Source organism: Ictalurus furcatus, chromosome 23 (assembly GCF_023375685.1).
Source record: "Ictalurus furcatus strain D&B chromosome 23, Billie_1.0, whole genome shotgun sequence".
In the NCBI taxonomy this organism is placed as follows: Eukaryota; Metazoa; Chordata; class Actinopteri; order Siluriformes; family Ictaluridae; genus Ictalurus; species Ictalurus furcatus.
In genome coordinates, this window is record NC_071277.1 from 17,982,324 (window position 1) to 17,997,323 (window position 15,000).

Consider the following 15,000-nt stretch of genomic DNA (forward strand, 5'->3'; position numbering starts at 1 on the left):
GTTATCCGGCGTCGTCGTCAGGAACTTGTCCTGGTGAGCGCCTCCATATTAAACATATCTAATAAAAACGTGCAGATGGATTAGATAGCAGCAGGCGGTTTAGCGAGCTGTAAATCTAACCGCTGCAGCTCGTTTCTAAAAACAGAGCTAGACCACTGGTATACATGTATATAGATAGACATATTAGAGAGCGCTAAACCGATGATGTCATTCTGTACACGTTGTTATGAAACCACGTTTCCTCTTTGTATGTCTATATACAGTACATGCTGCACATACAAAATATAATACCCCCTCCCCCACCACCACCACCACACACACACACACACATACACCCCAGTTTGAATTTAAATGCTGTAGTAAGGCATTTGATGGAAATATGAAGTTATTAAACATTATGAAAGAAACTGATATTACGAATCATTAGGTAAGTTAGCTAGGTCATTTGGCAAGGAAAGTGACTCGGTCATATTATAAAACATCACCGCGGCAGTCGTACTTCATTTCGTGGCTGAGTTTAAAATGTAAGACTTTACGTTGTTTAATATAAATTGAAAGCAAACAACAATTATCCGGACGTTCTCTGGAGAAAATAACATTCAGAGTCCGTTAACGTAACGAAGGTGCCGTAAGCCCCGCCTCTTCTCTGTATCGTAGTCACAAATGTTTCCGCCCACCCGCTAGGCTTGCTGCAATTGGCTGTTTGTAGTCAAGGGGGAAAAAAACACACGTGAAGGAGTTTGCGATTTTACGATCGCAGACATGAACCCAAAATCAAGCAAGCTCCACGATGTTCGGCGGAGACGCGTCACGACGCGCATTCGGTCAAAACCCTCGAGTACACGAGTACAGCTACACGGGCGGATTTACCGGTGCGAAAGCAATTTCGTGCGATCGCGATTTCGCCAATTCGAGTAGTTTTTAGAAAAACCCGCAGCAAAATCGAGCGTCTTTTGGCCGCGACGATCACAACAAGAAAAAAAACAAACCTACTCCGCGGAATCCTGTACAGCCTGCGTTAAAAAAATAAAACTGTAAACGATGGGAAAATTTCCGAAATGTCGGCACCGGTGAAGGTCGTGAGTGCCGCGCGGTTCTACGTCGAGAGACTGTAATTCAGTCGTGTTTAAACGTGTTTTTTTTTTCTAAAAGCGTGCGAGAGCAACGGGACATGTCGAACGAACACGTACGTCTGACAGGTGTTTTCATCGAAAGCGATTCCCACCAGCTGAGAGATAATGGCCTCACCCAAAAGCCGCTCTCGTGCGTGAGATTTGATCTCGCAACCTTCCGAACAACTCGCACAGAGCCTTAACGGTCGAGCCGCCGGTGCCTGCAGAGCTCAGCATATTTACGGCGCATGATTGGCAACTTTTATAGGATTAACTTGTCCTTGATATTCAGGACGTTAATCCTCACACACAACGAGGAAGGTTAACAAACAGAGTATCGGGAGAATTAACCGGCGCCGGAGCCGGGGGGGAGCGAGAGGCTTAAAAAGAGCGTCTTTTGTCCGCCGTGTTGTCGAGCGTTTCGATTTATTCCCCTGCGCCTGGCCTTCGAATGCCTCCGCAGAGAAAGAAAGGAGGAAGCTCGAGAATGTATGGAGTGTTCAGGTCGTTCGTAGACGACTAGACGTGAGAGCCCACCTTTGGGTCAGCGCCGGCTCGTCGGCGGGATTCTAAGCGTCAGTTAGTCACGTGTAAATCACGTGTAAGTGTTGGTAAAGAAGCTGTAATTAAGACACGGCGGGAAAAGGAGAAATGAGGCCTCCCCTACAAAAGGAGAACTAAAGCAGAACTAAAGAGAAAGCGATGGCAGAAAGCGGCAGAGCAGGACGCGGCACATTTTAGGCTCCAAGCAGATCGCTGAGCATGATAGCACCCTAGCGAGACTTCCTGGCCTTGCTGATAACGCCTGGAGATGCTTATCACTTAAAGGGCCTCGGCCTCTTCCCGATTACCTGCGGACGAAGGTCACGTTCGAGCCGTTCCCTTCTTCCTTCAGCCGTTCACACGGCGTCCACGTTCTAGCGTGCACACGTGCTAGCGTTGATTAATGAACGCCGTTTATTCTAACATCTGTGTCAAAAGCAGAGGGATGCAAGGGAAGGGAGGGGAGAGATGGATGCGTCACAGCGACCCGCACAACAGGCCCGGCTGTCAGCGGAATGAAAGATTCCACGCATTTTTTGCGTAATTATTTGCACACCTTTTCCAATCAGTCGACGCATAAATCTTCATTCCGTCCCCTCCCCTTCCCGGGTCGGTCCGTTATCGTCGGGAACGGATCCGCTGCGGGAATGTGCCGCTCTCTGTTTTTTTTTTTTTTGTTTTTTTTTCCGAACGCGAGCGCATCTGATAAGTTAACGCAGAACATACACGTCGAGGAGAAGGAAGAGCGGATTCTTTTTGACTGCACCTTATCCTCCACAGCTGTGCGCACACTGGCAATAAAGGTTAATCGTCCTTCTCAAGCATACACAGCAGCCTCGGTCTTCACTGAGCCGTTACCCTGCCATCCTGCCCTGCCACACTTCAGCTCGGAGCATATCCCCATTTGTATTTATTTATTTATTTATTTATTTATTTATTTATTTATTTATTTATTTATGGGGGGGTTCTTAAGAGTGTCAATCCGTTGCGTTTTGAACAGCAGCTCGCGATGACCGGCCGCGCCGAGTCCGTGCCGCGCCGTAAAACCCGCGCCGAACGAGCAGCTCGAGTCGATCGTCCGCGACGACGGAGGCGTGGCCGTCCCCGGGCGCCCGTACTATACGGAACGATAAAAGCCGCTAGACCTGTAATTTCAAAAGCAGATGGTTTCTTCCTTTGAATATTTATAACAATCACGGCGCATTCTCGTATCTGTGTGTGGGACGGAGCCCGGGGCCGTTAAGGTGTGAAGTGTTGAGGCTTAATGAAACAGAATTTGTCAGGAATGCGTCGGAATGAAAAGAAACACCGCCGAACACAGGCGAGAGGAGAAGCTCTCGCTGTGTGGCCTCTCTAACCGACGCTGGCTTTTAAAGCGGCTCGCCGGTGCGACTCGCATTAGCGCAGGCGAGAAATCCCCAAAGCGTCATCTGTTCAGCTATCTGGATAGTAAATCTTCCTGCATACAAGGCTGCCGTGGCTTTTTTTTTTCTTTTTTTTTTTTTCTTTTTTTTTTTTTTAATCTCGCTTACTGAAGCTCGTCTTACCTGACACGCTGCCTCTTAACCGCAGAGAAGAAATTCCCTTCATTCTATACAGATAATCGGTTCTACGACGTACAACACAGTGCCGTCGAACGCTCGATCCCGATCGGCCCGGAGTTTCAGTCGATTCATTTTGCGTAGCAGCAGCTGGGGCAGAATCACAGCGTTGTATTAATGCGCTTGTTCTTATACGTTATTGTTTCTATAGTAACAACTAGAGATGCACCGATACTAAATTTCTCAGCCGATACGGATAACCGTATTATTCAGAGTGATATCGACCGATACCGATACCGATACCGATAGTTCCGCCCTTTGTGCCTTCTTATAAATGAATAATAATTAATTCCGCAATTCTGAAAGAAATGCAAATAAACACTTTATTCTCTCCATTTCAACACGTTGTTCCACAGTCACTGGTCTCATCAACAGAAAACACATTACTCTAATAAACATGAACACGTGAACTACATTCTGAAGATTAAAGTAAGATTATTGACCTATTGAACGTCATTAATTCATATTAACATTGTATTGTAAAAAACCTCCTGTTAGTCTCACGTTCACGCTCCACAAACGAAAACATTTCTACTTCATCACCGAACATCAAACTGGTCATATATAATATCAACTTTTTTATATTATTAACGTTAACTGGATATGAAATGCACGACTCTACAAATATTTTTTTCTGTGCAATATATATATACTTTTTGGTCAACTCAACTTCATTTAAATCTTTCAACAGTGTACCGGCCCTTTAATTCAGCCCGAGCAGCGCGGGAGAAAAACGATTAACACTCGACGCCGAAACTCCCGCTTCACTGCTGCAGCGTCCGGCGTCGAATTTCATCAGTGTAGAGATTTTACAGAGCTTACAAACTGCAGTTGTGTCATCATTCCACACAAGAGACATCTTCTTTACGCACTGCACGCAATCCATGTGTTTTCCCCGCCCTCTTGTGATTGACAGGATATAATCGGCCCCGACCGTACTATCGACCGATACATCAGTGCATCTCTAGTCTATAGGAAAGTCTTCAGGACTTTTACCCTTTGCGGTTTTTCAGTAACGTGACTGCTTTATTTTTTTTTGTCTTACTAACTTCAGGAGAGAGAAAAAAGAGAGGCTGGTGAGAGAACGACTGTTTGTAGCTGCTATAACGTAAGTGAGAACAGGAACTAACTTTAACTTACCGCGGACGTTCCGCGACATTAAATGTAACTGTAAACGTAATGGAAAAGTATAACGGCGTAGTCGTTAAAAATCAGAAAGATTGTTGGCCTTGTCAAAGGAAGACTGTAAGAGGGTTCGGGTCGTGCTGTAATAGGAAGATACTCAGCGTTGTCGTGGTAACGGTTGATTGTTTTCTAATAACAGCACACCCTGAACCGTTTTTTTATTCTGTACTCTTTAGTCAGCAAGCATTTCCAAAAAAATACTGTCTCGCACGTTACTTGCATTTTTCGCTTTTAGACAAAATGGAGGACGTGATTTCGCTTCTGCTAAGCAGTAATGTTTGCGAATGCGTTTTTTGTAACGAAATATAGATTTGCGCCAAATGTAGCGTGTATTAAACCGTCATGTTTAACACGGTAAGATGTTACACTTTTAACTAAACAGAAACTCAACACCATGTCCAACCTCCCCCTCATCTCTCTCTCTCTCTCTCTCTCTCTCTCTCTCTCTCTCTCTCTTTCACTTTCCACAGAGCATGATATCCTCCATCGTGAACAGCACTTACTATGCAAATGTCTCTGCGGCGAAGTGTCAGGAATTTGGACGTTGGTATAAACATTTCAAGAAGACAAAAGACATGATGGGTAAGCCACACGGCCGCGGAGTCGTGTTACACGCGTTACCGTCTCATTACACCTGCCGTACAGATCTTACTTTTTTTTTTTCTTTTTTTTTTCCGTTCGTCTGTTTGTTTGTTTGTTTACTTAATGCAAATGCATATTTTTTACTTACACTTTTACACTTTTGGCAGTACGTTTCCATTGTAATAATCACGTCCTGATTGACGAGGACGAAAAACAAAAATTTCTTACAATAGACAAAAGCAAATTTTGTCATATACTTTGAGTTCTTTAAAAAGATTTTAAATGATATAAAATAAAGAGCTTAGATTTACATCACAGGTTACCAGTTTATTTATTTATTTATTTATTTATTTATTTATTTATTTATTTATTATTATTTTGCACAGCTTCATTGTATGTAGCTAAATAAATTTACAGCGCACGTTAAATTATCGTAGTATATTACACATAGTACAAAAATAATACTAATAATAACAATTTTTTTTGGTATTACCTTTTGTAAAAACATTATATTAGACGGAACGGAGCGATTTGAGAGAAACAACAAAACTTGAAGAACAACACCCAAGCACGAGCGCATGCTCCTGTAACACTCTGTCCTAATGAATATTTTGGCATTGAGCGGACCTGGCACTAGTGGTAAAGGCCTCGCTTGGAGTGCGATGCCAAATGCATACGACTGTAAATAATTAAGCACGCATCTGCGTAGATGGATTACGGCAAAATGGACGGCGGTTCAACTTCTCTTGAGAACACTAAGGCTGTACGATATATTTATATATAGTTTGTTATCACAATACGACACAATCCTGTAATTGCAAAGAAAAGTCAGGAAATAAAAATAGGGTGCCTAGGACTTTTTCACAGAAGTGTATATATATATATATATATTATCAGTGAAAAGGAAAAATCTGTAAATTAAGAACAAAATTTTAAGATCAAATCAGCTGGTTTTAATCGGTTTGCAGTGAAATTTATGTACAACGTTATTGTTTAAAAAATATCACACTATCCACAAAGTCAATATTTTATATATATATATATATATATATATATATATATATGTGTGTGTGTGTGTGTATAATATTATGTCATTTCACACAGTCCTAATCATGATACAAAGGTTTGTAGACAAACTGCCAGAAAAACAGGGGGAACTTTTTAACTTTTTTTTTTCATGTCTAGAAAAGGAAATGATTTTAAAATGTACTTTTTTTCCGTTTAAAATGTTTCAAAATAACACTATTTAACAGGAAAGATCTTGAGAATCAAAAAAAAAAATTCTCTATAAACTTTGACCATCAAATCAGCTACTTCCAGTTGAAGTTTGTAATCATAAGGTTGTTTTTTTTTTCCTGAATTTTTTTTTTTCAATTTTTTTGTTTATATATATATATATATAAAGATGATCATGATACTGGGATACTGGCGTGGATTGTAACATTTCCTCACGATATTGATCATTATATCATCATGTTGCCTGGCTCTAATATAGATATATATATACGATTTAAGATTTTTAAAAAAATGAAAAACAACCTCAGAATACAAAGTCGTGTTAAAAGGGATAAAAGTTGGCGAGTGCTAAACACCCCGTGTGTGTAACTGAAGTCGGGATGCGCTCCTTATCATTTGTTACACGCACAAAAACCCCCACAAACACCTCTTGAGGTGAGTCACACTGATATATTTAATCTCCTGCCGGGGCATTCGATGTAACATCTGCCCCCATCATCCCCTCCCTCCACCCCCATGCACACGTGCTTGTGTCGACCCACTAACACTCTCTGTCTCTCTCCACACCTGTGTGTGTGTGTGTGTGTGTGTGTGTGTGTGTGTGTGTGTATGCCGACATGCGCAGTCGTGCGCCAACCCTCCCAGCTGGAGGGCTACCTGGGGACGTGCGTCCTCCACGACAGCCCACGTGCCACCGCAGTAGGTAGGTCACGTGACACCGACGGCCACTCCCCTTACGACTCAATCGTCTCTCGCGATGGAGATTTCACCTCCGAGCGCCGCTCAGCGTGGGATAACGACGCTCAGGAGGCACGCGAGACGTTTAACCCGGGGTGCCACAATTAGCAAAGAGGGGTTTAAACTAGCGTGCACGGTCATGGAGATGTTTTAGATGAGAACAGTGTGAGCCGGGTCTCTTTAAGGTTGTGTTGAGTGTGGGGGAGGTGTGTGTGTGTGTGTGTGTGTGTGAGTGTGTATGCGTATGAGAAAGCTGTCCGACTGCGCAGCAATGAAGTGAGATGGAGTCCTGCTGTTCACTTGGTCCTCTCTCAGGGCCCCTCTCTCTCTCTCACTGTCTCTCTCTCTCTCTCTCTCTCTTTCCCACATTCCCTCCACTATTGTACTGCTAATCCCAACTCACTCAACGCCAGACTCCACAGAAGGAACACCCGTTCTGTGTCTGCTTCATCAGGGCCTTCAAACATTTCGCTCCATCCTTTCAATTTGCATGTATATATTTATATGTGTGTGAGATGTGTGTGTGTGTGTGTTTGCCCCCAGCACTTTTAGAACGATTTGGAAAAAGCGAATGCAAAAGCGCACCGTAACATCAGCCTGCCGGAATGAGGGGGATTATGAGAAAGCTTTGATTATTATTGAGCCCCCTCAGTTTTTTTGCGCCCGTACTGAAAGGAACAGCAGTGGCTCGCTTTGTGTTTGCTGTCACTAAAGACACAAGCATGTGTTCCTCCGATTATTGTATAGGTATCTGGACAGATTCCATGCTCTTAATCTGTGTTTATCTCTCATTGAAATTTTTCTGGCATCATGCACTTTTCTTTCCCCTAAAAAAAACTAAATAAATAAATCTTCGGAAAGATTTCTGCGTGATTTCTGCCTTATATATATAAATATATATATATATATATATATATATATATATATTTATACGTAGGTGTCGAACGTCTTTTAATTTCTCCTGATTTAAACAAATCCTTTTAAACTAATACGCCCCGAACGTCTGGAGGAGCCGTGACGCCGCGGCCTCCCGCTTAAACCTCCGCGCTCACAACAGACCTTTTCATTTTCGGATTTTCCAGCCCGTTGTTTTGCGGGCTCGCGCACGTCAATTAAAAAGGGCTGAGATATTTATAACAGTAAATACCATCAACAGTACCAAATAGATGCCTTATTATCCCGGTCATGTTGGGGCTAGCCCGAGCGCGAGGGCTTGTCCGTGAGCTCCGAACTCGAGCTCCGCCGAGCCCCTCCTCCAGCTATATTTATCCCGAAAACTTCACATTGGCCAGCTCGCGTCGCGTTCTCGAAAATTAGGAGCATAAAGGCCAATTCAGGCGCTCTACACATGTGAGGCCCGTTGTCATCGCTCACATGATCGGGTCATGAACGCTATAAACTAATTTGGGACGCTGCCAGTCAACTTGCAGGTCACGAGCCCTTTTTTGATGATACTCACGGCTTCCGTGCTCGATCGACACGTGTGGCTTGTACAGATTAGTCGCTTTAACCACTGTTAACGTGAATGAACTTTCATTTTCGATGTCACTTTTAATCAGACGATCTTCTGGAGGCTTTAGCACTTGACTAAAGCTAGTACCTGAAGTAGCACTCCGGCACGGGTTGAATGATTAGCATGGAGGCAGCTTGTTTTCCTCTGGGCCTTTGAGTGTTCTATCTGAGCTGGACTCAGATAGAGTCCAACTTTGTAAATTCCGGCTCACCTGCTGTTTCTTCCCATCACACTTCACCTAATAAGTGAAGTGCTTCCTTCGTCCACATCCTCGTCCACAGCCACTATTACGGACAACTTCGACTTGTTTTTCCACATAGGAATGCTACACGAGCTTAGCTATTAAGCGATTAGAGGAGTTATTGATTTTATACTGTACAACCGATTGACCTATTAGCATTAACGCTTCTCTGTCTCCTCTCTCTCTCTCTCTCTCTCTCTCTCTCTCTCTCTCTCTCTCTCTGTATCTTGTAGCCGAAATGGATGGCTTGTCAGAGCTCTCGCCGCCCGGCACCAACCACCTGAGCTTCAGTCAGCAGCCCATCCCGGGAAGCACGGCCGAGCAGCCGCCGTCCCCGGTGCCCCTGACTCACAGCGGTCAAGCCCCAGGCCGCGCCCAGCTTCCAGGTCTTCACCCCGGCCTTGTGTCCAGCCCCATCAGTCCTCAGCTGGTCAACCAACAGATTGTCATGGCGCAGATCCTAAACCAGCAGTACGCCGTGAACCGGCTCCTGGCGCAGCAGTCCCTGAACCAGCAGTACCTGAACCACCCGCCGGTCAGCCGGGCTCTCAGCAAGCCCCTGGATACGCAGGTGTCTTCCAACACAGAAGTCTCCTCCGAGATCTACCAGTGGGTGAGGGACGAGTTGAAGAGAGCCGGGATCTCGCAGGCCGTGTTCGCTCGCGTCGCGTTCAATAGGACTCAGGTACTACAAATCTTGACGTTGTAATGACCGCGAAGCTTACAAGCCACGACTGTTCTGTTCCAACTGTCCAGAAACACAGCATCGTTAAAATGTCTAGTAGTAGTCAAGACCAAGGCGAGCGCACATACAGATAGGGTTGAGTTCAGTATTTCTACGACTTTTTTTTTTTGCGAGTTTTCAAGCAACCACGAGCTTGAAATCTCCAGATTCCGGAAGGTGTCGGCAGATCGATTAGCTTCTTACGCGACTGCAAGAACCGTTGAGATCTGCACTGTTTCTTAAGCAGGATAAGCGAAAGGTCAAGACGTAGTTTTTCTTCAATTGAACCGTCTTCACTTTTTCGTTCTGTTGTTCGCTATGATCGCGAGCCAAGCCCCGTCTGCTATCCAAGCTTTCCGAATGAAGAGACTTCACGCGTTAAGTATTCGCTGAAATGCCAGAGAATAAAGCAGCAAAAACTCTGAGTGTTAGCTAATGGACTTGGAGGTGTTTACCTAGCCAGCGAAGTACGCAGCTGATATTTCTCAGTACTTAGCTGGCTAGAATCTGTTTTGGCTGAATTATCTGGATAACCGATGACTCATTATTTGTTCCTCATTAAGTTTTCCCAACAAGATTTTGTCACAGGTGATTAATCATGACAATTACGCTTTCAAAAAGAAAGAAAGAAAAAAAAGAGTTCTCCTCCTTTTACACGTAAAACCTAGAATTGAGTTGCAGAAGCATTCTGTGCGAAGTGAAATTTGCTTACAGATGAATCACGTGGTTTTGTAGGGTTTGCAAAAACTTTTATTTTGTTACATTGGTATTTTTTTTTTTTTTTTTACAGAGATGAATCAAATTCGCACTCTGGAAATTCTCGTAGCTCATTCCTGTACATATATAGTCGTGTAATCAGACCGGCCGCGTTTCTCTGCCCTCGGTCTGATACCGAGAAGTGTCACATACAGTACACAGTACACACGCATCGAGCGCATTCATTCCAGGTTTCTGTTGTTGACCATGAAACTGTATTGTTGACAGTCAGAACGCTGAATCATTCCCTACCAGCAAAAACTCCATACATCAGCTATGACATGTCTGCCTGATGCGTGTCACTACACGTAGGCCACATTACGCTAATCACGCTTCTCTGTTAACAAACGATGGAATGCTCTCAGAGATGGAAGCTGCATGCTGGTTGTTGTGGGAGTAAACAAACCAGGCTAGACTGTTGTCACGGAGAACAGGATGGAATGACAGAGATAGATAGATTTTGCAAGCCAGGACCTGGAGGACTTTGTATTAACTCACTATCCCACCTCTGAGGTTTTAGCAACGATGGCGTTTATGGATATGCTCGTATTTTATCGTCTTTAACCGAAACCATGACATTCATACAATCTTTAATAACTGATTAGCGAAGACACGTTTTGTGTCGCTTGCTTGTCTACAGTATGTTGCGGGATTCTTCTGAGCGCACTATGCGCTGAGGAAGAAATTCTCAGACGCGAGATCGAGCCGGGACGGTTTGTAGCTTTGCGACGTCAGACACCGTAAAAGCAAGGCTTAGTATGAGGTATGAGGTACTGAACAACTCAGCGAAGTGATTCGAGACAACGTTAAACCGGTGGATGTGAGGACAGCCTCGCAGCCTAGTGGACAAGTAGAAAAAGAAAACTATCGTACTCTTTATTGACGCTCGCAGTACAAACGTTTGTGGTATGTGGTATGTAGCTATGTGTAAAGTATGTGGTGTAAACTATGTGGTGGCTTGACGGTTAAGGATTACTCTGGATTACTGAGCGGAAGGTCGGGGGTTCAAGCCCCAGCACTGCCAAGCTGTCACTGTTGGGCCCTTGAGCAAGGCCCTTAACCCTCTCTGCTCCAGGGGGCGCTGTACCCTGTGCTCTGACCTCAACCTCCTAACATGCTGGGATATGCAAAGAAAAACGAATTTCACCGACCAATAAAGACTCGTTATCGTGATCTTGCACAATATCTTGCACTTTCTGACGCACAATCTAGTTAGAAATAAATAAAGTTTATTCCGTGGACGTTATTAAAAATTGCCGAGTAATATTTGTTGAAGCGATAGTGCTTTTAATTCCTGAACTTTCCACAATTCCAATAGGATGCATTAGGTCTGACTTTGGTGCTTGGACCCCAAAATATAAGAAGTTTGGAAATGTGGGTTCCACCATGAGAGTACCAAAATGATTTAAAAAAATAAATAAATAAAACAGTAAAAAAATCACAGACCCATTGGCTACGCTTCAGGGACCCCACTTTGAGGACCACCGGCTATATTAAAGCACTTAGCTTGCTAACTAGCATACCATGCATTCTTACATTACGTTCGCTGCCACTTTTTAGCCAAGTCTGTAATGTTCCTGGGCAACCAAATCAAGGGACTGGGAAGCACACTGGAGCTTTAAGTTGCCTAAAATAACACATTTATGATATGTCCACCCCTAACCTGGCTCTCCGGTGCTGCATGGGGAGCCCACACTCAGTCACAGATTTGTATTTTTTCTTTCCCCCTGCGCCTGCATCGGAGATAATGTCAGAAAGATGTTCCGCATAGCTCAGGGAAGGTTCGTTACAGCTCCGTGCGGCTTTGAAGTCGTGTGAAAGCGATAAGAATCTACTGGAAAGTGTGGAGCGTGAGCACAGAGTCATGTTTTTTTTTTGCACGCAAATTGGCAGCCTCTGCTATTATTCTACACTCTTAAGAGATTTTGTGACATGCCTTTTTTTGCCTTTCGCAAGGCTCTTGTAATATTTATTGTACACTCATCTGCAGCTGTTTAATGAAGAGTGCTTGTGGCACGTCCCGACGTCTGAGTCTGTAGAAGGTTTCAGAAAGTGTTGGGATGTGAAGAAGCACGCAGAGTTCAAAACGCTCGTGCGTTCGTGCATATCGAACGATGCGGTTGTTGTGACTAATTGTTCGCAGTACATGTTTGCCGGAATAGTTAATAAACCTCTTCCCTTGACACTTCAGACCTCTGATTTGATTTTCTGTCGCTGTCGCCGCTCAAGGGATTGCTTTCGGAGATCCTGAGAAAAGAGGAAGACCCTAAAACGGCGTCTCAGTCCCTGCTGGTGAACCTGAGGGCCATGCAGAACTTCCTGCAGCTACCCGAGGCCGAGCGAGACCGTATTTACCAGGAGGAGAGGGAGAGGAGTTTAACGGCGGCATCCTCTATGGGCCCTGCGCCGCTTATTAGCACTCCTCCATCACGCCCTGTCCAGGTAACAGTCATACCCCATACACTAACAATCTGTTGACGTAGCACATAGATAACTCCTTCGCCTTCTGTTAGATTTTATTCTATTTACTGTTTTTGGAAATTTCACTCGCACGTGGAGAAAAGTTGAATTGATTTTCTCTTTACGAGAATCATAAACGGCTGCCACGCAGCACTGACGACTCAGCAGTCGGCTGCAAACGGTGGTGTGTGTATAGGTAGGTCCGTCTGCCGTAAGTTCCCCCTACAAAACATACATCTAGGACCCAAAAATTTCAATCGCCGACCGGACTACAGTTAGTATATCGTTAAAAGAATTTCAAGAATTTCATGTTCGCAAAAGGTTTGGCTTGTAAGCTTCATCGTAGGCCGACATTTCTGATTCTTTATTAATATCAAAGTGTTTTTTTTGTTTGTTTTTTTTCCCAGACCAATCCGAACTAAAAATTCCCACCAAATTTGCAGAGTAATTCTTATTTTTCCCTTTGTACTCACATGCATATGTTATATGTTATATGGTATCAGCCATAACTGATCAAGCGTATTCACAGTTCACATATATATATATATAATAGGCCCTCTTATAGGGCGCCATTACTTTTGTCCTAATCGCACGGGCAGGCGAATTTGTTTAGAATAGTCGTGTGTAATTGTAACGAACATGCGAACTTGATCGCGTAACGTGAATATCAAATTGCGGTAACTTGCACCCATTATGCTACTCGTAGCTCGGTCGACGGAGGTCCTCATTAGTCAGAGTCCTTATACCGAGGTTTACACACACTCAGGAAATCTAGTTTCCTGCGAACGCGACATTTCTCGTGTAAATACTCCGACGAACAGTCGGATCGTATCCGGTTTAAAGCGCTGTAATCCTAGCTGAGCTGTGTCACGACACTGCTAAAACGCAGGTTTGAAATACCTATACACACAGACAGTTAGTGAGGACCACGTGATAACATCCTCCCTACGTACTACATACTTTGAGTGCACTTGAGTGCGACATAGTGGATACAAAGCCAGGCTTTTTATTCAGGACAAAGCTGCCTCTCCTGCTCATTCACACTGAGATTTGCACAGTAGCAGAGGCTGGGACGCCATTGGTGTTCGCTCAAGTGTGTATATGTGTGTGTGTGTGTGTGTGTGTGTGTTTGTGTGTGCTCAAACCAGAGTGTAGGAGTGAACCAGATGCTGCTTTCCAGTTCAGATCCCAGAATCAGCTGCTACTCCGACTCGGTTAGTTCAGCCGTTACTCTTGTTTATTTGGTTCAGCAGGCATGCGAGATTCAGCGCAGCCTACTTTTACTCTTTCAGTAGTCATGTTGGTATTTTATGTATGTCCACTTTTCAAATGTGAATGCATATTAGCAAATCTCATGAGTAATCATTTAAAAAAAAAAAAAAAGAAGAAGCCTGACATAGAGTATACACACACACACACACACCCATGTGTTTATTCCATCCGTGCTGCATACAGTACGTCTCAGACATATTGCCTGATGTGCTACCAGTTATCTCTCCGGCTGTCGACGTTCCCCGTGCCAAGACCGTACCCGTGGTAAGGCATACCAACGTGACGCGTACACATCAGCGACTCAGCTCTGTAATCTCACCAAGGCGAATGCCCTGACTGTTTTTAAAAAAAAAAAATTTTAAAAAAGTGAATTTTTAAAATTTTTTTAATAATCATCATAAAAACGCCCGCGTAGAGCGTATTTAAATGGACGATGAGGCAGAAGTTCTGTCTTGAACGTTAACGTCCGAAGGCTGAGAAGAAATGGCTCAACCTTGAAGCCGCGACGAAAGTGCGGCATGAAAGTCTCCGAGCGCGAGCGCGTTTAAAAGATAGGAGTGGTGATAACGTTCAGCAGAGTCCTTGTCCTCTAAAGAGACATTAAGCCGATTAATCAGGAAGGGTGGCTCTTCATTTTAAATGTAGAGTGTCGTGAATATTAGATTAGTTTTGATTAAAGTCGCACGGTCCGGAGGTTAAATATGTGCATGTGTGTGTGTGTGTGTGTGTGTGTGTGTGTGTGTGTGTAGCCCAGAAGAGAAGAATGTAACAACATTAGACCAGAGGACTGGAACCCCAGGATTCCAGTTGGGATATCTCCTGTGAGTATTCTTTCGATTCACACGTTCGACTCTCGTAGGATCGAAGGGAAAACAAAAGTCCATGTAGCAATGATTAAAATGTGTTTATGGAATATTATCGCACACACACACACACAAAAAAGAAATGTACACAAGTTTCACTTTGCGAGGCGATTTCTACTCCAGCTGGACAATACTATACCTATAATATCATTTTGATATCGTGATAAATTGTGA

General features: G+C 43.9%; 1 protein-coding gene across 6 annotated transcripts in view; it reads left to right on the forward strand.

Moving 5' to 3' along the window:
• The window catches only part of LOC128599463 (DNA-binding protein SATB1), a 56,345-nt gene that overhangs the window by 20,476 nt on the left and 20,869 nt on the right, over positions 1-15,000 (forward strand). For 3 of the 6 annotated variants that reach the window (XM_053611028.1, XM_053611029.1, XM_053611030.1), the window contains exons 6-12: positions 4,311-4,364; positions 4,912-5,023; positions 6,885-6,962; positions 8,985-9,436; positions 12,461-12,673; positions 13,840-13,905; positions 14,713-14,784. In XM_053611028.1, coding sequence (XP_053467003.1) covers positions 4,311-4,364; positions 4,912-5,023; positions 6,885-6,962; positions 8,985-9,436; positions 12,461-12,673; positions 13,840-13,905; positions 14,713-14,784 — 1,047 coding nt within the window. The remainder of the gene's footprint in view (positions 1-4,310; positions 4,365-4,911; positions 5,024-6,884; positions 6,963-8,984; positions 9,437-12,460; positions 12,674-13,839; positions 13,906-14,712; positions 14,785-15,000) is intronic. The other 3 variants (XM_053611032.1, XM_053611033.1, XM_053611031.1) reach the window with 2 other exon arrangements.